This window comes from Urtica dioica, chromosome 8, assembly GCF_054948205.1.
Source record: "Urtica dioica subsp. dioica isolate 48M chromosome 8, U.dioica_male_clone48M_v1_H2, whole genome shotgun sequence".
Classification (NCBI taxonomy): domain Eukaryota; kingdom Viridiplantae; phylum Streptophyta; class Magnoliopsida; order Rosales; family Urticaceae; genus Urtica; species Urtica dioica.
Window position 1 is genome coordinate 44717585 of NC_142763.1, and position 20839 is coordinate 44738423.

The 20839-nt window shown below is 41.5% G+C and overlaps 4 protein-coding genes and 1 long non-coding RNA gene across 6 annotated transcripts; 3 read left to right on the plus strand and 2 right to left on the minus strand.

The window, feature by feature from the left end:
• Window positions 1-1033: 1033 nt before the first annotated feature.
• ASY3 (asynaptic protein) lies at window positions 1034-5749 on the plus strand. Of its 2 annotated transcripts, XM_089621968.1 has the most exons (11): window positions 1034-1191; window positions 1632-1684; window positions 1999-3405; window positions 3487-3610; window positions 4010-4093; window positions 4195-4258; window positions 4346-4495; window positions 4567-4625; window positions 5098-5232; window positions 5359-5450; window positions 5529-5749. In XM_089621968.1, the coding sequence occupies exons 2-11, from the start codon at window positions 1655-1657 to the stop codon at window positions 5598-5600; spliced, it is 2217 nt and encodes a 738-aa protein (XP_089478094.1). In that variant the 5' UTR covers window positions 1034-1191; window positions 1632-1654; the 3' UTR covers window positions 5601-5749. The 2 variants fall into 2 exon arrangements, with proteins under 2 accessions (XP_089478094.1, XP_089478095.1); XM_089621969.1 differs by lacking the exon at window positions 4010-4093.
• A 207-nt stretch (window positions 5750-5956) lies between these two features.
• Window positions 5957-8270, plus strand: LOC149389937 (uncharacterized). Its single transcript, XM_089621971.1, has 6 exons — window positions 5957-6536; window positions 6623-7034; window positions 7109-7195; window positions 7280-7414; window positions 7508-7727; window positions 7894-8270. The coding sequence occupies exons 1-5, from the start codon at window positions 6475-6477 to the stop codon at window positions 7658-7660; spliced, it is 849 nt and encodes a 282-aa protein (XP_089478097.1). The 5' UTR covers window positions 5957-6474; the 3' UTR covers window positions 7661-7727; window positions 7894-8270.
• Window positions 7183-9752, minus strand: LOC149389938 (SNF7 family protein). Its single transcript, XM_089621970.1, has 7 exons — window positions 9398-9752; window positions 9264-9323; window positions 8837-9178; window positions 8642-8772; window positions 8414-8582; window positions 8170-8299; window positions 7183-8094 (listed from the first exon to the last, which is right to left on the minus strand). The coding sequence occupies exons 1-7, from the start codon at window positions 9581-9583 to the stop codon at window positions 7853-7855; spliced, it is 1260 nt and encodes a 419-aa protein (XP_089478096.1). The 5' UTR covers window positions 9584-9752; the 3' UTR covers window positions 7183-7852.
• Window positions 9753-12477: 2725 nt separating this feature from the next.
• On the plus strand, window positions 12478-13302 carry LOC149389939 (uncharacterized). The gene is made up of 2 exons (XR_016300898.1): window positions 12478-12798; window positions 13073-13302. It is a non-coding gene; the product is annotated as an uncharacterized LOC149389939 (long non-coding RNA).
• A 3420-nt stretch (window positions 13303-16722) lies between these two features.
• Window positions 16723-17958, minus strand: LOC149389940 (uncharacterized). Its single transcript, XM_089622768.1, has one exon. It carries the CDS (start codon window positions 17956-17958, stop codon window positions 16723-16725), a length of 1236 nt encoding a protein of 411 aa, XP_089478894.1.
• Between the last annotated feature and the right edge of the window lie 2881 nt (window positions 17959-20839).

The following is a 20839-nucleotide window of genomic DNA, read 5'->3' on the forward strand; positions in this document are numbered from 1 at the left end:
CCTATTTCAAAATGAATCAAAACAATTAAACATGTTCTTATATGTTAAAAATAGGACGAACTTACCAAAATATGTTTGAAGAAATTTTGGATCTTGGATTTGCAGGAAGAAGAAGCTTGGATCTTGAAGTTTTGAAGAACAACCTTGGATTTGCAGGAAACAAACCGTCATTTAGATTTGCAGGAAACAAACCGTCATTTAGATTTGCAGGAAAAAATGAGTTTAAGATGAGTTTATGATTATTGCAAAATGGGTTTAGGAAACAAACCGTCGGCGAGCAAGATTCCGGCGACCCAAGTGATGGAGAACTCAGGCAATCGTCGTGAACTTCTCCACCGGTGACCCAAATGAAAGAGAGGAAGTGAAGAAAAAATCGGCAACCAACCTTTGTTTCATAAGAAAAAAAACGAAAATGAAGGAGATTGTAGGGTTGAGAATAGTTGTAGAAAAATTAATTTTTCTCACCTAGTGCAAGTACTACTTGTCAATTTTTTTTTGTTTTGGGCTATTAGTGTCAATTAACCGCGAAAACTTAAAGATAAATTGCCTAATTTGTCTCTAATTTCATAACATTTTCCTATTTTCCACCAAAATGTTAATTTTTCCAAAAATGTCACCATCTATATCAACAATGTTGACATCTATGTTTGCCCTTCACTATAAGATGTCAACATTGTTGACATAGAGGTGGCATTTTAGGAAAAATTAGTCTTTTTGTGGAAAGTGAGAAAATGTTATGAAATTGGTGACTAATTAAACAATTTCTCAAACTTAAAATAGTAGCAAATTTAAGGGGAAATAATAGAGGCGCAATTTTTATAAAAAAAAAATAATAAATAAATAAAATAGAGGCGCAATTTGGTACTATCGTGTGAAGAAATGGACAGTGCGCAGTGCGCACGCGGAGTACGGAAGAAAAAGCAGTCGGTTTCAGAGAACCAATCCAAGCGTCTCACAACTCTTTCGCGTTTGTAGCAAAAAATAAAACAAATATTTCGCGCCTTTTCTTTTCATATTATAATTTCATTTTCATCCCCTTTTCATTTTTGATTTAGCGAAAATTGAATTTAAATCTCTCTCTCTCGCTCTCTCTCTCGGAGTCTGATTCTGTGCTTTGAGATCATCGAAATTTGTCAGCGTCGCTATGATCTTCTACAAAAGCTTTGAGTTCTCTTCAAATTGAAATAGCTTGTAAGGCATTTCTTCAAAATTTATGTCTTCGAACTGTTTATTCATTTATTTATCGTTGTTCTTTTTAGATCGGTTTATGAAGTCGTGTTTCTGGTATATCTGCATAAACAATGTATCCATATGAGTTTGTCTGCTCTCTTTTCAGTCGTTAATTTGCTTAGAATTTGTGATCCTGAGCCAGAAACAATGTAAGCTCGTGAGTAAGAGAACCTGTTTTTAATAAATTTAGTTTCAATTGTTATCAAAGATTAAAATTCTTCCGTTGTACTGTGGATCTGTTGATTTCTGTGCTTGAGTTATCCATTTATTATTCTTTTCTCGTTATATAAAAAAAAAATTAAAAAAAAAAAACTGAAAAACGAAAGCAGGCAAAATGGTGTATGAAATGAAGCTAGTTGTATTAGTTGGTAAAACTGAATTAATCATTAATGTTTCCGCAGGTATTTAATCTCAGCTTTCCAGAATGAAGCCTGGCTCCCAAAAACAACACGATGTAAGTGAGAATTAGCTTAGTCCAAAGAGTAGCAGATTGTATATCTGATTAGTTGCTTATGGATTTGTACATGCTATAATTAGTATATATCTGATACATTTCTGCTTTTTTGCTCTAAACTCTATGAGACTTAGGATGCCATTCTTCTGAAATTCAAAGTTCCAATTTATTTTTGTCATCCTTTGAAAATTATCAAATCTGAACTTAAAAAAGTGTCATCAGGCCCAAAAAGACAGTTCATATGCATTTCTAAACATATGCCAATTCATGATATGGCCATTATAATTAGAAGAAAAAAAAATCCGGCATTTCAGGACCGAACGAGCCATTGCTGGAGCTTTGGAAGTACCAATCATCCATCTAGCCAGTCTAGAAAGATATCAGTTGGAGTTTTGGTAGATTCGTTACGCAAGAAAGCATTCGAAGCTTCAAAGGAGCGTGATATTGAAGGGAACGATGGTGAAAGGCTAAAGTCTGCTATTGTGAGAAATTCCTCTAATGGAAAGGGCGCGATAAATAAGGTGAACTCTCCATGGGTAAGTCCTAAAAGAATATACGAGCACGGAACCACTTCGGAGGCTGTTCTCTGTGCGGATGTAGCAGGCAGTGGGAGAAGCAAGCTTGATGGAGTGATTAATGCCTGCTCGGTGTTACCATCTGATGACGATAGGCTGAAAAGGTTTAACGGGGTCACCTACGAAAGGAAGCAAAAGAAGGAGAGACTGACAGAGAGAGTGCAAGACTTCACATTTGTGACGCCAAATCCAGATATAGAAACGACGAAGAATTTAACAGAGCCTGGTACAACTGTGGGTCTGAGATTGAGACTTCAGCAGATACTTGGAGCTGTTTCATCGCCTAATGATCGTCATTCCGAGTCCCCGACTCCCGAGTTAGGTGGTAATCCCGAGCATAAATCTAATCAAATGGGTGGTACAGTTGGAAAGCCTAGTCCGGGTTCTGATAAACAAGAGCAGAAATCTGATGGTCACTTGGAGCCAACACTGGGTTCCAACAAGCAGAAACAAAAAGTCGGTACTCGGGTATTCAAGCCCAGGCAATACTCTGATACAATAGAAAGCGATTCCGACTGTCCCGACTCTGGCAGAGTCAACAGACACATGACTCGTTCATTGACCCGCCGGATGGCTCCGACCAAGATTATAAAGACAACCGCGAAGAACAACAAAGTGAAACACCAAGAGAAGAAGATATCTTCACACGCTACCACTGGTGGTAATTCTTCCATGTTCACAGGAAAGAAATACGAGAGGAAGAGTTTCAAAGTCAAGCCTCTTAACCTGTTTAAGGAGAAGATTCAGCAAGCGAGTGCTACCCCACCACCTGCCAAGAAAACATCTACTTTTGGTACAGACCATTCTAACAGTCACTTGACGGACAGAGAAAGAGACTGTGGGCAGAAGAGTATCCCAAATGATAATCCCCAGAATGCTCGAGTGACAGATGAGGAAGATAATCCAGAGAAGCCTTTTGAAAGCCCTGAAAATAGAGACCAAGAAGAGAATATTGGCGCACCTTCTGAGAGCATGGGAATCCCATCTGTAAGGAGATTCGTACATGTTCTCCCTAGTCCAACATTTGGAGTCAACACACCTGCATCGAGTTTTTCCCCCAGTACGATGCAAAAACCACCAATTGAAGAAATTCGTGAACAAGACAAGACACCCGAGTTTTATAGCGATGACCAGATAGAATCTTCTGTATCCTTGGTTTATTGTTTGTACAACGGTGCAGACTTTATGTGTTTGTGCCTTTTCGGTTTTCCTTAATAAAACTTTCAGGATGATGGTTCTCAGACCAGAAAAGCATCGCCTACCATGATAGAGTCTGAGATGGAAGCATCTTCGGACGAAAATTCCTCTGAGAATTCCAAAGAATACTCTCCTAGTACTTACGACTTTGGTGGTATGTTCTTTTGTTGCACCTTCATAAACGCCAGGGTTACTAGTGTCATACTAAGTTACATTTACGAATGTAGGCTGTTGATTTCCGAATTAATTTTTTGGAGAAGATTATCTAAGTTTTATTATTGCCAGAGCTAATGCTAGATGTGTGATACTTCATTTTGCTATGCGTTTATGTTTATCGACCACTTGACTGTGATATGTACCCCAGACATGTATGGCGTAAGTTAGGTAGTTAACCTGGCATCATAGTAATGTGAACCACGTCAGAGTATATAGTATGTGAACCACGCCAGAGGTGGGCATGGTTGCGTGATGTTCAAATCACATTTGTCTATGAGCAAGCATATCCGACCCTTATAATCCGAAATAAAAACCAGTACTTACATGCTGTGTACAGCTGAAAAACTGGATTTCATGCATCGTCCCCCCAACAAGCTATGCAACAAAAAGCAGACCAAGACCCTATCACCCACTATTAAAGGCAAAAACTCTGTTGGCCTTGATCCACAACGCTTTTTTTTTTACTCTTATTATCAAAGATATGCACGTAAAGTACTTAAAGAACCTTCAACAAACTTGCAGGGACTCGAGAAAGTAAGTGGATTCTCAACACTTCCGAGCACAACAAAGGGGATGGATTGTCTAGGTATTTGTATATATATATTTTCTAGTAGAAATACGAGATGATCACGATTCTATTCTTTTTGTTTGTTGGTTCTTGTCTATTCATCAGGGCTCTTGAATTATTCGCATCAGAGTTGGAAAAACTTAGAAACAAAATAAAGTCAGCGAGCAGCAAGAGATCATCGGAAATTCTGAAGTCTGCTGTTGCAGATGTGCATCTCCAACTGCAGAATGCGGAGACTCAAGTTCAAACGGATATGTAACTTCTCTATCCTCATGCCCGCATCTCACCATACCAATTTCTCAACTATTTCCTTCATTAATTTTCAGGGGAAAGCTCAAAAACCTCAGTAAATTAAAACGAAAACGAGTTGAAACGAAATTTGAAGGTAATATAATTCGTTTGCTTAGTTTCTCTTTATTTTTAACAAACAATTTATTTTTGCCTACTTGACCTGCAGTACTCTAAATGGGCTTCGGAACAAGGTTTATATTAGACATATGGCAGTAGTACTGAACAGCGATACATTTTTCATGATTCATAAATCGGATATGGTGGTTGCTTCTATAACAATCATGAACAGATTAATGGGGCTTAAACAAAAGCATACGTAAACAGAGTGTTCATTCACTAGTATCTTAGATGCTTCATGGAAATATATAGCTTCTTGTAATAGGATCGCATATAATGGTGATTCCTCTCTCTACACTTGGTATGCGGGATAACATAGCTTCACAACATCTCCTATTGATGCATTAATTGCCTAAAAGGGTTGGTTACTGATTTAGATAACTAATGAATCGAATATGTCTCCATCGGTGGTATTCTATGTTAAATTGAGTTTTGTTTGAGCGTGACAGAGCAAGAAGAGCGATTGCAAATGATATATTCAAAGTTCAAGGAGCAGATCAATCAACATCTACAAGATTGCAAAAGCAGTTTTGAAGGACTGGAAGAGGAACAGAAAGAGTTCAAAGTAACCCTGGAAAAGCGAAGTAAGTCATTCATTTCATGCACTGCCTGCAGAGATAACGAATCTTTCTTGTGTTTTCTAAATCTTTCGAGTGAAATGCTATATTTCATTCTCATCCAAAATGATGATGTGTATATATGTCCAACAGAATCGTCACATCGGAAGCTTGTTTTGCAAGTGGAAGAATGTGTTGAGGTCCAACTAAACGAGGCTCAAAAGAAAATTACGGCAACTCATGAGGCATGTTATAGCCAGCGCTTTTGCAGTTGGACTTTTATGCAAAAGTTCTTACTTTTCATGCATGTCGTAAAACTGCAGGTTGCGAGGAAAAAGATGGCTCAGTTGAAGCAAGTTCTGGGTTCGTGTCTGAAGGACGATCTCCTGAGTTGATAAATAATATATCATCATATGATATTTACTCAACTTAGGGGGTTGGGACTTGGAGATGTATTTTGTTAGCATAAAAATTACAAAGTAGTTATATTTGGTTTTGTGTGATATTGATAAACGTATATAATATATGGCTGATGTAGTGGCAACGTGGTGGAATAGAATAGTGACATAACCAGGCTTAGGTTGGCTGAGCATGAGTTAAGTTTGGACGGACCACAATTGGGCTTGGTTTGGATGGACAAGAGCATGCAGTGTCACCTGAACTTCACGTGAAGACCCATCCTCTGATTGGGATGTTGTTGCGGATAAGAATCACCTTTTGGGCCCACAGCCCACGTGAGCATCTCATTTTCAGTGACCTCCCCCTCTTTATTTTTTTTCTCAATCACCTCATCTAATTTCTAGAAATTTCCGATGGGAAATTGAACAGATTCTTGTCCGTAAAAGTAACACTGGTATGCTTCTCATTTTTGGTGCGAAATTTTTATTTTCACCTGCATTATTTTCTTTTCCCACGACCGACCCCAACAAAAGATACTCTACTAACAAAAAGGAAATAAAGGTAAAGTAAAGAAAAGAGATTCAAAACTTGGTACCACTCCATCCGCATCAAGTGGCTTGGAATTGCTACATGTGTGAACCACATGATTGTTAGATAGAAATTGATGATTAATGCATGGACCGAATTGTTGAAGGCGGTCTTAGCTGCTCCCACAAGGAATCGAACATTATATGGGTCCATCATAATAAATGCACTAATACCCAAGTTTGACAACGAGACGGTGTTTGGGTAATCACACACCCCAAATTCTCGTAGCTTGCTATATATATAACACACGTTAGGAGTACTACTAATGGTGAGGATTGCACAATGATGGCTCAGAGAAATAGCTCCTTCAAATTCAATCAACCCTCCTCTCCCACTTCCACCATGTAAACCTGTCATCCAACACAACTTGTCTAGGTACGCATTACATGATACATGTGTATGCTTATGCAATATGTGTGACTGACTGCAGGCAGGCAAATCCAGGGACGTGGGAAAACGAAGCGAGAGCGAAGGCACTGCTTGTATTCCCGGAAAATGAGAGTCACGCTGATTCGCTTCTAGTTCCCGACGATGATGACATCCACGAGCCGCCTCATCCTCATGACTACTACGACTCGCAAGTGGCACCCACCAAGCCCTACCTATTTGATCTTGAAAAACTTCCCCGACAAGATCACGATCATGCCTTGGCTTACACCATGATCAACTCTAACACTAGTGCTGCCGTCGATTACAAGGATTTGGTGGTCCCTCGTCATCATGACGAATGTCACGAAGCTCCACACGTTGCTCCTTACAAAGACAACAACGAAGCCATCGTCCCGTGCCTTTCCGTGTGCTCAAACGACCCACAACCAGATCAAGATCATGATCAAGATCAAGTAAGTAGTACCACAATATCACCCTACATAGCTTGCAACTTGAAATAACCATTGAAATGTCCCACTCAACCCAGGTGCAGAGCGTCGGAGCACAATCCCTAGACGCTTCACAAACGCGTACACCTTCAAAGAGAAAGTATGGCAGAGCTAAAACTATGAAGGTCACTAATTTAACTTGCAATTAATTATTCGGATACACCAACAAGACCCTTTTGCGCATCTAAATAGTTGGTGCTTGTGAGCAGACGCAGAGCGTGAAGATTAAGAAAAAGATGCGCACGTTACAAGGGCTCATACCGAATTGCAATGACAAGGCGGACAAGGCTTCAATACTCGATGACGCCATTGTGTATGTCAAGGCACTTCAACTTCAACTGCAGGTAGAACTACAGCTGCTTCAATCACCACGTATATATTTTCACTTGCGTAGAAAAATAAGGTTGAGATCAAGTTGTGCGTGTTTGACAAAACAGATGATGATGATGTCTCCTATGCATCTGACTTATTTGCCAACAACTCCGCCGGTGCTCGGATTCCCTCCTCCATTTGTTCCGCTGCTTCTACCACATCCCTCCATCTCCACTCATCTTCTTCAGCAGCAACAACAACACCATCATCAACACTGAGTCACGAGACATTCTACCTAGCTCTTGTTGATCGCCGCCCACGACCAGATTCTCCCTTTTATTGCTGGTAGCTTCCTCACTCAGGACTCAGAGGGGGAATGCCAAAATTATTAAATATATAAAAGTTGGATTTTCATTTGTGCTACTCTATCAAAGATTTACATTCACTTAGAGATACGGACAGGAATTTAGCTAAGCGGCTTCAAGCTCAACATTTTTTGTTTCTTTGGCAGGACTCGCTTGTGTAGTGGACACAACCTCGAGTTTTGAGAAAGAATCACCGAGTGAATCCAAAGCCTCCTCTACTTCAGTGGCCGCACTCTCAGCCTCAGCTTTGGGAGCCGGTCGATGACCTTCGATTTCCACTTCTAGTCTCTTTAACTCCTCTTCAATGTCTTCTTCGCTTTCAATAGATGTATATGAAGCAATTGACCCTGTGACACCCAAACGGCAGTTTAGCAAACAATGTCTAATAGTAGCCAGAAATAAAGACGTGGAAAAGGAAATACCTAAGGCACTTTCTACTTGCTTTTGTACATCAATGCTCTCCTCAAGTTCTTGCAATCTATGCTCAACTTCTTCCACGCTAATCTTATTTTCCTTTATTGCTTGTGCTCCGATTTGGATGGCTTCCGAAACCTACAACAACTCGAATGAGCAGTTAATATGACACTCAATTGCTAAACCAGTTATACAAAATAATAATAATAATAATAATAATAATACCAAGCATCGAGGCCTGTGCTGTATTACCTTCTTAGTAGACTCAGCATTTGCAATGACATTAAGAACTTCTTCCACTCTATTCAAAAGGCTTTCACATTTTTCTCTATTTTCATTTGCTAGTTTGAATGCCCTCATATGCCTCAAAGCGGCATGTCTATTCCCAGAGTTCAACGAAGCCAGCGCTGATTTTCTAGACCTACAACACAATCACACGTCAGAAAAAGCTTGCAATAAACACAACACAACTTTTCTTACTTTTGAGAACGTTGTTCAATGAGAGAGAGGCGTTGGTGAAGCATCTCAGTAGTCCAAATCAATTGCAGGAGATAGCGGTCTAGAGCCGAAACAGCAGGAAGAGGAGATTCCGAAAGGGAGACCTTAACACCCTGAAGGAAGAAAAAGCACGTTCACATTTGTGGTCTAAGCAAAGCAAGGCCAAAAAAGAGTGACCTGGATTTGGTTGCCATCGTTGTTTATGGAAAGAGTGAGAGCTTTGCGTTGGACAGACAAGTAAGTGATTATGGCTGATGCTCGGTCAGCGTCTCCGTTGCAGACATCGCGGAAAGCGGGCATTGTGAGCACCGCGCATTGCGTCCAATGTGTTTCGGTCAAACGCTTGACTGCCCGGCTGGCTGTGTTCTTCAGCACTGCCATCACCACCATCACATCTTCTCCGGCCACCGCAGTCGCCGTCAGACTTCTTCTCAGCTTTCTGAAAAGGCGAGAGAGAGCGGAGGTCGGATCATCGAGGTCTTCGAGTCGCACGATATGGCCTTCCTCGCGCATCACATCCTGGCCTCGTCACAACCGAAGATTGAATTTTTCTTCCAACGACGAAAAAGAAGAAGAAGAAGAAGAAGAAGACGGACTCGCTCACCAGCACACGGTCCAGACACAAAGGGCTCAATCCTCCTCTGTTGAACCACTCGTTTCTCAGCTGATCACAGTGAAAGACCGTCAGTTTCGATTCCACAACACAAGCGAGTATTAGAGTGAGAGAGGGCGAAAAACCTGCGCGGGCGTGAAGAAGAGTATGTCGAAATGGAGAGAGACGCCGAGGATCAAATTCCTCCAGAATCCCAAAATGGGTTCGTAATCGGATCTCTGCCCGCTAAAGTCCTTGAATCGGACTCTCGTAGCAACTTCATCGCCCCAATCGCTCACTTCCTCTGCTATGTATTCTCTGATCCTTTCCATTTCTTATCCCATTCCCTGCCCACCTTTGGATTTGGTTTCTAATGGAATGGGATGTTTTTTTCAATGGACAAAAATGCCCTTGCTCCAATTCGTGCGAGCGAGGTCCTCTCACACATTTCGGTGACATTTCAAAGGCATCGTTCTAGTCCTGGCGATAATTGTCAGTGTTCAAAACTGGTATTTAAGACTCGGCATTTCGGAGATGTACATGAAAAGGTTTAACAAAAGGAGTTCGTAACTTTTTGCCGGGAGCAAAAAAAAAAAAAAAAATATATATAGGGCATGTTTGGTTATGCTCTTGAAAATAAAATAGTTTTTGACTTTGAAGTGAAAATAGGAAACAAAATTAGAAAATGTGTTTGGTAAGGTGTTTTTGGAAAAAAAATTTAAAAAATTTTGAAGTTGTTTTTTAAAAGAGTAAATAAAACTGAAAACAAATAAAATGTGTTTTTGGAAAAAAAAAATTTCTTCTCTTCTCTCCTCCTTCTCCTCATCTTCTCTTTTCATTTTTTCAAAAACAAAAATGAAAACTGTACCAAACACTTTTTTCAGTTTTTTCAATTTCTCAAAAACAAAAATGAAAACTGTACCAAACAGCTTTTTGAAAACAATTACAAAATAATTTTTCAGTACAACTACAAAAATTAGAAAATAGAAAACAAAAACTTTTTGAGTTAACTAACAAACAACCCCATAGCTTCTGGCGCGGTAAGTATTTTTTAAGGGAAGAAGGGGGTACTTAAATAACCTCATTGTCCCCTGAAAGGTGCAACGGAGAAGAAAAAGCACCCCATTACATCTCATGAAACTATGACAACCCGCTACACTTTTCTCGTACAAGGGGCGGGAGATTCCTTAACTTAAAGAAACCGGAAGCTCGGGATTGAACCCTGTTATCGCAGTTTTTCGGACAACTATTTAAGAGTCTCAAACGATTAGACCCAAGGTCGGATCAAGTGATCGCGTTCGGGCTCAAGCGTCCTGAACTCGGTATCCCGAGTTCTCCCTAGATGTAGAAGGTGTCTATGGTCGTCGTACCTGAAAGGGAAGAGTAAACAATGAACTAGATAGGAAAAATAGAGGGGTTGCTTTTGTTTACCTCTCTGATGCTCAACATTAGTATGAGTGAGGTGGAAGTTAGGTGTTTTGGGGTGAGATGCTAAAGATGAGTGAAATGAGTGACTTAGAAGTTCGACAATGTTTCAGGACTCAAAATTGGATTATCTTTGGAATAAAGAGGGGGTCTTTATTTTATAGGGAGCGAGGAGGCGAGCCGGCCGAGTCATTGCATGACCATCCGGCGCCGGCCGACTGGGTCATTGCATGACCATTCGACTGGCCGGCTAGGTCACTGCATGACCATTCGGCCATCACCATCCGGCCGGCCGGCTGGGTCACTAAGTGACCATCCGGCTATCACCATCCAGTCGACCGGCCGCCTGGATAATTGCGTGACCATCCGGCCACCTGGATCATTGCATGTCCATCCGACCCTCACCATCCGACTGTCCGATCACCTGGGTCATTGCGTGACCAACCGGCCGGCCGACCGCCTGGGTCACTAAATGACCATCCAGCGTCAGCCAAACCGGTTATTCGCCCTGCGAACGCATGCCTTGAACCCGGTGTTGTCGATGGCTTTTTGGCTTACAACTCACTTTATCGGGAGGCGAACTCGACCGGCCACCTTATGAGCATGGCACCCCTTGGGGCGCGTGTCACGTGATAGGTGGGTCAAATGTAGCCTTGTGTGGGACTGCTTTCCCGTGGATGGCCGGCCAGACTGGTTATTCGCCATGCGGACGCAGGCCTTGAACTCGGCGTTGTCGATGGCCTTTTGGCTTACGACTCGCTTTATCGTAAGGAGAGCACGAAAGTCATCACTATGGACACGACACCTTGGCGTGCGCGTCGTGCATAGGGTTGAGCCTTTTGCGGACTTTATCCCCCGGCGAGTGTGGCACCTTAGTGCGCTGGTCGCGTTTTTGGGTTAAGTCTTTTGGGTAGAGTCTTCTACCCTTGTGAGCACGGCGCCTTGGCACGCATGTCACGTTTGGGGACTTGATTGAACCGTCTTGCTTTACACAAGTTCGTCGCCGGACAAGTTTTGGAGCGCCGTTAGGGGCGACTAAAGCACGTCATTAGGGATGGTTTTTGGTTGCTCGTAGGAGAATTTGATAATCAGCTTCTTGACTCGGATTCGGCTTGCGAGGATTCGAGGGTTTACTAGTGAACCCAAGCCTTATCTTAAGGAGAAAAGACTCGCCTTGAGGAGTCACGTTGGGCTGCCTTGAGGACTCGACATGTGGACTCAAGACTTGACTCGAGGACTTGTGTAATATACAAACTTTTGTAACGCTCGAATTATGAATTTGAATAAAATAAACGAGTTTTATTTTGAATCAAATTCTTGTTGCACATGAGACGTCCTTAAATTTTAAATATCTTGATAATAATAATAATAATAATAAATATATTTAAGGTTGATTAAATTTCGGAATATGGATATTCGAGTAAACTCGATATTATTTTCCGAATAAATTTATTCGAAACGTACTCAGAGACTTAAAATCTCAAGAGTGAAAATAAATTCCGAAATCCCTTAAATATATTCAAGATAACGGGAAATTAATGAGAATTTTCTCGGTTATTTTTAAAGATTATTTTTAATTAATTAAGGACAAGATTGCGATGTTTTATTTTGGAAGGACTTATGTGCAACAAATGAAGGACGAGATTGGAAGAAAAAAATAAAAAGGGGTCGTTTGTGAGAGAAATGTCAAAAATGTGGTGGCCATTGTGCATATGTGGCTCAATGGAAGGTAGCCACGTGTAGATCTTATCCATTCTCTCATCCCCTCTTTTTTCTCTTTCTCTCTACACTCTCTCTCCCTCTTCTCTTTTCTTTTTTCTTCTTCTTTCTCTCTTCCTTCCCCTGTCCCACGCGCGAGCTCCCCTGTAAAGAAAAAAAAAAATTCAAACAGCAAAAAAAGCTCGGCCATCTTCAAGCTTCACGGAGCTTTACCTTCACTGCCATTTTCTCTCTCTCTTCTCCTTCCTTTCTCCTCTTCGCGCGCTGTCGGCCGAGCTCTCCATCACCGCGCGCTCCAGCTGAGGAAGGACGAGGTCGCCGTGAGTTGTGTGGACACCGGAGCGAGCGTGACCACCGGAGAAGGGTTGAGTGAGGACTGGAGAAGCCTATTTCGTGATTGGAAGTAAGGAATTTCTTCTCCTTGGTATGATTGATTCTAGGGTTCATGGATTCAAAAGATTTGGGGGTTTTTGGATTCCGAGTTGTTTATGTGAAATTGATGAGTTTTTTTTTTTTTTTTTTTTTTTTTTTTTTTTTAATGTGAACTTGATTAGAGATGAATATGAGATGTGTTTGGTGATTGAAAACGAATTTTTCTTGGGTTGGGTTGTTTTGGCCGAATTTTGCTAGTGAGCGAGGATTTATGGTTGATCCGTGAGGTTTTGTTTTTTCTTCAGGTGTTTGGATGATCATGAGACGTTTACGAGGTTGATAAATGTTTGGGTAATGTTTGAGAGGCATGGTTTGATTTTTGTTTGATTTTTTTGGACGAATTTTTGTTTGGAAATGTGTTGGCCTTGAGTCTTGATGATTGGGATCTTGGTTTAGAAATTTTGGAACGTTGAAGTTCTTGCTAAGCTCGTATTGTATGATTTTGGTTTGTGAAGGAAATTTTGGTTGATTGTTTTGATTTCGGGTTTTGATGAGTTGCTTGGAAGTTTTGGCCGTGTGTTGTTTTGGCCGAGTATTTTGTTTGGCTGAGAGGTTGTTTTGGGCCGTCATGCTTTGTGATGGTAAATCTGAGCCTCGGTTGAAGTTAATTTTGGATTTAAGAATGGATTTGAATTGTGAAACGTAATGGTTGTTAATTGAATCGGAAATTTTTATGACATCTTGGATTTTTGGTAAGTTTGAGACGTGAGAATTGATTTGAGAATTGGTTTTGGAATTGGTGAGTGTCATTTGAGATTTGATGATTCGTTCGGGTTCGGGTTTTTGCTAGTTAATCTTGAATTTAAAATTTCAATTTTATGACGAGTTGGAAAAATTTGATGACAAGTCTAGAAATTTTTGTAAGACTAGTCTAGAAAAATTTTATGACAAGTCTAACGTTTTTTATGACAAGTCTAGAATTTTTTTATGACAAGTCTAGAAATTTTGATGACAAGTCTAAAGATTTTGTGACAAGTTAGTTGGATTCGTGTTTGGTTTTTTTTTACAAGTCTAGAAATTTTTATGACAAGTATAAAGATTTATGATTATTTATTTAATAACGTTCAAGAACTTAATTTAATTATTTATTTTGAAATTCTCGTTTATTTAATTTCAGATTAATTAATTTATTTAAGACTCATAATTATTATTGAATTTTATTTTGTATCATTCTCGATACGAAAGTATGCGAGTCTTGAATAAGTTTAACTTCCGAAAACTCGGAGAATAATAAATTAAATTCTTGAATACCGAACCGACTCGAATCTAATCCCGACACCGAACCCTATCTTTTTTCAAGTAATCTCGAATCCAATGACTAACGGGCTTCCAACCTCGGATGCTAGTTCTTTTGACGTTTCAACAAGTGTCAAGTATCACAAAGAGCGTGAAAATCAAGACATCGCCGGAAGTCGTCGAACTTTCTGTCGAGCTATTCCAAGTAAGTGTGGAGACATAAGTCAACTACTTACCAAGGGAATAATCCTGTTTACGTGCATTCACGTGTTAATAATAAAAAAGAGTAGGAAAAGCCTTAAAAGACACAAACACCAAAGATTTAGGCTTCGGCCACTCTCTTTGGAAAATTTAGTTGGGTTTATATCCATAGGTTCAAATGCTAACTTGAACCAGCCACGTTGCTACTTTGTTGTAGTTCGATCCCTCTGCTAACCATAGAGTTTAGCTAGATCTGAGGTGACAGGAGAGCATGTTGGACTCTCGGATTCGAGCCGAGGGTAGAAGTACCGGGAGTACGAGCATTAAAGGGAAATGATAATTCTTTCGGGATTTAACCCGAGTCACTCTCCTGTAAGTAGCATAGGTGTGTACTCTGTGTGCTGCAGAGTACCCGAACCCTAAAGAATTGATGTGTCGACGGTACCAAAAGGAAATGAACCCTGACGGTCTATGAGGGCCTGGAGGATGGCGCTCTGAGTACTCATATCTCAGGGAGACGACCAAGAGTCGTACCCGACTTTGTTCCAGGCTATGAAGGCCTGAAGAATTCACCTTGACGGGCTATGTGGGCCTGGGGGTTGCGCCGATGTCGAATGAAGTGGTACCACTAGTGGATCAAACTCTTAGGCCGCCGGACGACTGCTGCTCGAAGTCTAAGGCTGGTCTCTTGTCGTTCTAAAGGTTATAGCGGGGGATGTGTGTAACCTTAAAGACGACAAATACTAATTAGAGTGTGCACACATTAGTCATGTTGTAGAAGTTGTTAGATTTGGATCAATGCATTCTTATGTGCTTGTTTGCACGTCACATGTTATCACATGACATTAGTCGCTTTATTTTCTAAGTTAGACTCCCACTTACTGAGTCAATCGACTCATAGTTTTATGACCCTTGGTAATGTAGAGAAGGGCAAGGCGCCGATGTGAACAAGGGAGTTGAAGATGAAGACCGGACGTGTATCTCTTGACCTTTGGGTTAATGGGAACTCACCTAGGTTTAAACCCTTCTATAATAATATCTATATTTTGTTGAACCCCTTCCGTAAACTATGATCCCCAAACTATCCATTGTATATATGCTTAAATTCAGGAGCTTGTGTATAAATAAAAGTCGCTATAAGGATCTAATTCCTAAGCTTTAAAACGCGAAAAATTTACCTAGCTTTTTGTATAACCACTTATAACACTTATTGAAATTCTGATTAGTTGCAAAGGCAAGATGTCGCACACAATGTATTGACAATGTGTCCGACAACTTGCTTGAACACAGATATGGATAAACAACAAAAAGTGCAGTAAACAAAGTACACAGGATATAATTACCCAGTTCGGTGAATCACACCTACATCTGGGGGCACGCTGCCAGTGGAAAGGATTTTCACTATCTTGTAGTCAATAGTACACACAAGGTTATATCTGATTACAATCAACAAATCAATAAAACCTAGAGACTATTACTACCAGTGATCACCTAGACAGGGACTCCCCCTGAATTTGAGCTCCGTCTCAATTCCACTCTTCGAGCAACCTCCTGGCTCGGATGACCTTTAGTCTTCAGTGGTACGTGAACCTTCAATCACAAAAAGCACAAGGACCCAACTCTCACATACACTCAATCTGTGGAATAGTGTTTGAGAGAATACACCACTTAAAACCAAAACACACAGCCTCCCAGTCCGCCGGTCTTGCACGTCTAAGAGCTCTGAGTGTTTGATCAAAAGTGTCGAAGCTGCTAAGGGAGAGCGCATGGCTTTTATAGCAGCAGGACAATCCTGGAAGATATCTCGGGTTTCCTTACCCGGCCTCAAGCGAATATCACAAAGTAAAGACTCCATCAAAGTGAATATTCGTGCAATAAAGATAGCAGCGAAGGATATCTTGCAATGAAGGCTCCAGCGAGGCAGATATCTTGTAATGAAGACAGCAGCGAGGCAATAACTCAACAATAAGTCACCAGCGAAGCAATCTGTCGAAACTGGAAACTTGCCTGAAATACTGTCTGCACACACGAGGAAAGATGTCAATCCAGAAGTGGAAACATAACACTCGACATCTTTCCATACTACTTGCACTAAAAAATAAAGCCAATAAAACAACGTAACAACAATCTCCCCCTTTGACTATTTTTTAGGCAAGCACTTCCAGGACCAGTTCTCATACAAGCGTCAGAACCAGAAAGAGAGTCAAAATAAATGACCTCATGACGCCTCTCCCCCTGATTGCCTCAAAAGATACCAAAGGCAAGGATCGACCAACACAGAGGGAGGAACAACAGCCTGAGAAGGGAATGAGAACTAGGAAAACAGCATATCATTCATCAGACAAAAGTACAAAAAAGCTGTCTTACAAACCATCCAAACGAAACACATTAGTCTGAAGCACAAAGGAACAGAAGCAAAAGATGTCTTGAAAAGAGAATATTACAGACCGGAAAAGAATCAACCAACAGTATCCTGATCATTCTCAGAGACATAAACATCGTCTTCAGAATCGGAGTCTTCAGCGGCTTCAGAGACATGAGACCCAGCGGCTTGACCTGGCTGAGAAGAGGTAGCAGAGCTTGGGGCAGTAAGGTCTTTGAGAAGAGCTTCACACTTGACTTTCCTAGAGGAGAGAGTTTCAATGGTCTTTTTCAGAATCTCGACCTCTTCAAGAAGTTCCTTCACCACTTTTCTCTGAACATCTTCAGACATGGAACTCAAGTGAAGATTGCTCGCAGGTGCGTTAGATGTCTCGTCAGAAGGTCTGACAAGATCCTGAACATGTTTCCCTTCAAATAATTTGGGACTGAAGGAAAAGGCACCAGGACGCTTACCCACCACATCTGAACTCCTCAAGATATTCTTGTTTTGATCAAGCAGAATCCCAGTGATAAGAGAGGGAAAGCCGATGGGGAGCTTTACTGCAAAAGACTTGGCATGTTTTGCCAAGTGATCAAAAACAAAATCACCAAAGTCAAAAGAGGAGCGAGTACCTATCTGAAAAATGAGCCGAGCGAGATCTGCCGTGATGCTAGACCCATGAGAGGAGGGAGCCCAGTTGGCGATGCCAATGCGATACAGGACGGAGTACTTGACAGTGAGCTCTGCTGAGGGCAAAGTTCCATTTGAAGGCCAGACCTTGGTCTCGTTTCCAGTGATTTCTTGCACGATGATGTCCAGAGAAGGTACCCGATCAGCTATGATGATCTTTCCACGGCCCAAAAACTTGTTGATCACATCAGGAGAGATCTCAAAACAGTGACCTCTGACAAAGACCTTCCTGAACTCTGGATCTTCTGGAGAATTAAAGGAAGAGGAGAGATTAACAATGAACTCTTTAACCAGTGCCGGATAGAACACCCCAATGCCAGTGACAGTCCTCAGCATCTCGGCGTCGTGAAGAAGCTCCATAATGGCATCAATTTTCAGCGCCTCTAAGGATAATTCCTTTTCAGGAAAAATGGCGCGATGATAGACATATCTCCACTTGAGAACACCATCTTCTTTATGGAAGGAGACATTATCCATGGGAGCAGCAGGGATATTCTTCGGCAGCTTTTGCCCTCCTACAGAACTCTTGTTTCCCAACCCAAGAGGGATAATAGAGTCTTCTTCTTCAACCACCTGGTCCTCAACGACAGGAGACAAGGGAGTCTGAGCCGTCTTCTTCACCCGTTTCTTAATCATGCCCATTTTTTTTTTTTTCTAGACCGGAATGGGGACAGCCGAAGAGCTTTCTTCTGGAGACTTCTTCTTCTTCCTCTTCTCTGACAGAAGAGTGGCTAAGCAAACATCATCATCTCTCTGAATCTTCTTCTTCAGAGAAGCGAGAGTGTCCTCTGCATCCTCTTGAGCATGATCTCCCTTCCTCTTTTGCCCCAGGGAAGATGTAGGCACATCTTTCGTGACATCTTTATTCAAGCCCATCATGCCTCCAATGGCATCCTCAGGAGTAGGCTCATGAACATCAGGACGCGAAATCCTATCCCTAGAGCTATCATCAGGAATATTAGAGCCTTTAGGGTTACCTCGAACAATCTTGTGAGGACTCTCGATAGGGGACTCTCCAGCCCTAACTTCTTCTTCGCGATCAGCATTGTCTTGTCTCTTTTCTGAGGAGGAACTGCTGAAACTTGCTTCTCCTGTGATGTCGGCGATGGAAAGGGCAGCTTTCGTCAAGATAGCGCTTCTGGCGGCAGAGAGAGATGGGTTCTTAGGAGGAACCGATGACCCAGCGTTCGCACCTCCGGCCTGACCATCGGCGCGTATGCTGGGTTTCAGACCTCGAACCCGGACACCATGCATGTTACTCTCAGCCCTAGGTTTCTTTGTGGCGACATGTTTCTTCTTCATCGTGGCTTTCTCTGAGGGAGTGGTAGTACTGATCCCACTTCTTGTGCCAACCATTTTGTATAAGATTTTAGGGAAACTGCCACACCGATAACTGTCAAAATGGGTAAGTAAGCAAATTTGGGAAACAAATCTTAAGGGCGCCGAAGAAGAATAGGAAATTTCGAAATTCAAACAGGAAATAACTTCCCCTTCTTTCTCGGAAGAGTAACCCTCTGCATGAGTGAGAAAATGGCAAGGAGAAAAACGACGTCGCGACTTCAAGTGGGCCTTGATCGTTCCTAGGCCCAGAGAGACAGCAATTGGCGTTATAGCCCGACAAACCAGTCGAATGGGCCAACCAGATACATGGGCCCATGAGAGAGAAAACACAACAGTAACACGAACAAGAATCAGCGAAGGATTAGCACATAAGTTAAGATAAAAAAAATCCTCCGATAAACAGTAATTGCTATTGATCAATAACGCATAACCCAAGGGAAGATCTGAGATTTTCAAACCGGTTAGCATCCAAAGAACATACGGAGATTATTCAAGAATGAGTCCGGTTCTTGAAATCATAGATTCTTTGATAAACGGCTCGTCTCGCCGTGACCTTCTCTTGAATTCTCAAAACTTCTGAGCTCAACGGAACCCCCCAAAGAAAGAGGGGTTCCGTTGAGTTCTTATGCTTTCCTATAGAAGAAGTGTTTCCTAATGATGGCCTATGGCTCCTTCAGGATCTTTTTATGCATTATGTTGGCTGTATAGTTAGTTCTTTAATGTTAGCCATGTGTTGCAATGTGCATCTTTACAAAATTTAGATTTCTTTAATTCAGTTGTTAAAAATTCTTGGTGAAAATATCTGCAAGCTGTTTCTCGGTGTGAATGTATTCGAGTTTGATTTTCTTTTCTTCTACAAGATCTCGAATAAAGTGATGTCTGATCTCAATATGCTTGGTCTTACTGTGTTGAACATGATTCTTTGAGATGTTGATGGCACTAATGTTGTCGCAGAATAATGTCATGACATCTTGTCCAACATCATACTCGGCGAGCATCTGCTTCATCCAGAGGAGCTGAGTGCAACTACTCCCAGCAGCGATGTATTCAGCCTCAGCTGTGGACAAGGAAACACAGTTTTGCTTCTTGCTGAACCAGGAGATGAGATTGTTTCCAAGATAGAAACATCCACCAGAAGTACTCTTTCTATCAACCGTGCTACCTGCCCAGTCAGCATCACAGTATCCCACAAGCGTAGAAGAAGTATCATACGTATACAGTAAACCAAAATTAGCAGTTCCTGAGATGTACCTTATGATTCGCTTAGCTTGAGCCAGATGGCTAGCTTTGGGGTTGGCTTGATAGCGCGCACATACACCTACTGAGTAGGCTATGTCTGGTCGGCTGGCAGTGAGATAAAGAAGACTGCCAATAATACTCCTGTAGAGGCTTTGATCAATAGATTCTCCATGCTCATCCTTAGTGAGTTTGATGTGAGTAGCGGCAGGGGTCCGCTTGTGAGAAGATTTCTCCAGGCCAAACTTCTTCACCAAGTTTTTGGCATACTTACTTTGGGAAATGAAGATACCATCACTCATTTGTTTGATCTGAAAGCCCAGAAAGTAGTTTAACTCGCCGACCATACTCATCTCAAACTCTGACTGCATTTGTCGAACAAAAAGATCCACCATCTTGTTTGACATTCCTCCAAAGACGATGTCGTCAACATAAATCTGAGCTATCATTAGATTGCCATTCTCCTTTTTCACGAACAAAGTCTTGTCAACGTCACCTCGGGTATAACCATTCTGCACAAGAAATTGGGTTCGTCTTTCATACCACGCACGAGGAGCCTGCTTAAGGCCATAGAGAGCTTTTCTGAGTTTGTAGACATGTTGTGGAGAGCTGAGATCTGTAAACCCTTTTGGTTGTGCTACATAAACTTCCTCATTCAGGTACCCATTGAGGAAAGCACTCTTAACATCCATCTGATAGAGTTTGAATTGCAGGTGACATGAGATGCCAAGCAAAAGTCTGATAGCTTCAAGTCTTGCAACAGGGGCAAATGTTTCATCAAAATCTACGCCTTCCACCTGAGAATAGCCTTGCGCCACAAGTCTAGCTTTGTTCCGAGTTATATTACCATGTTCATCAGATTTATTCTTAAAAATTCACTTAGTTCCAATGACATTCACATTGTCAGGTTTGGGAACCAGCTCCCAGACTTCGTTTCTTTCAAACT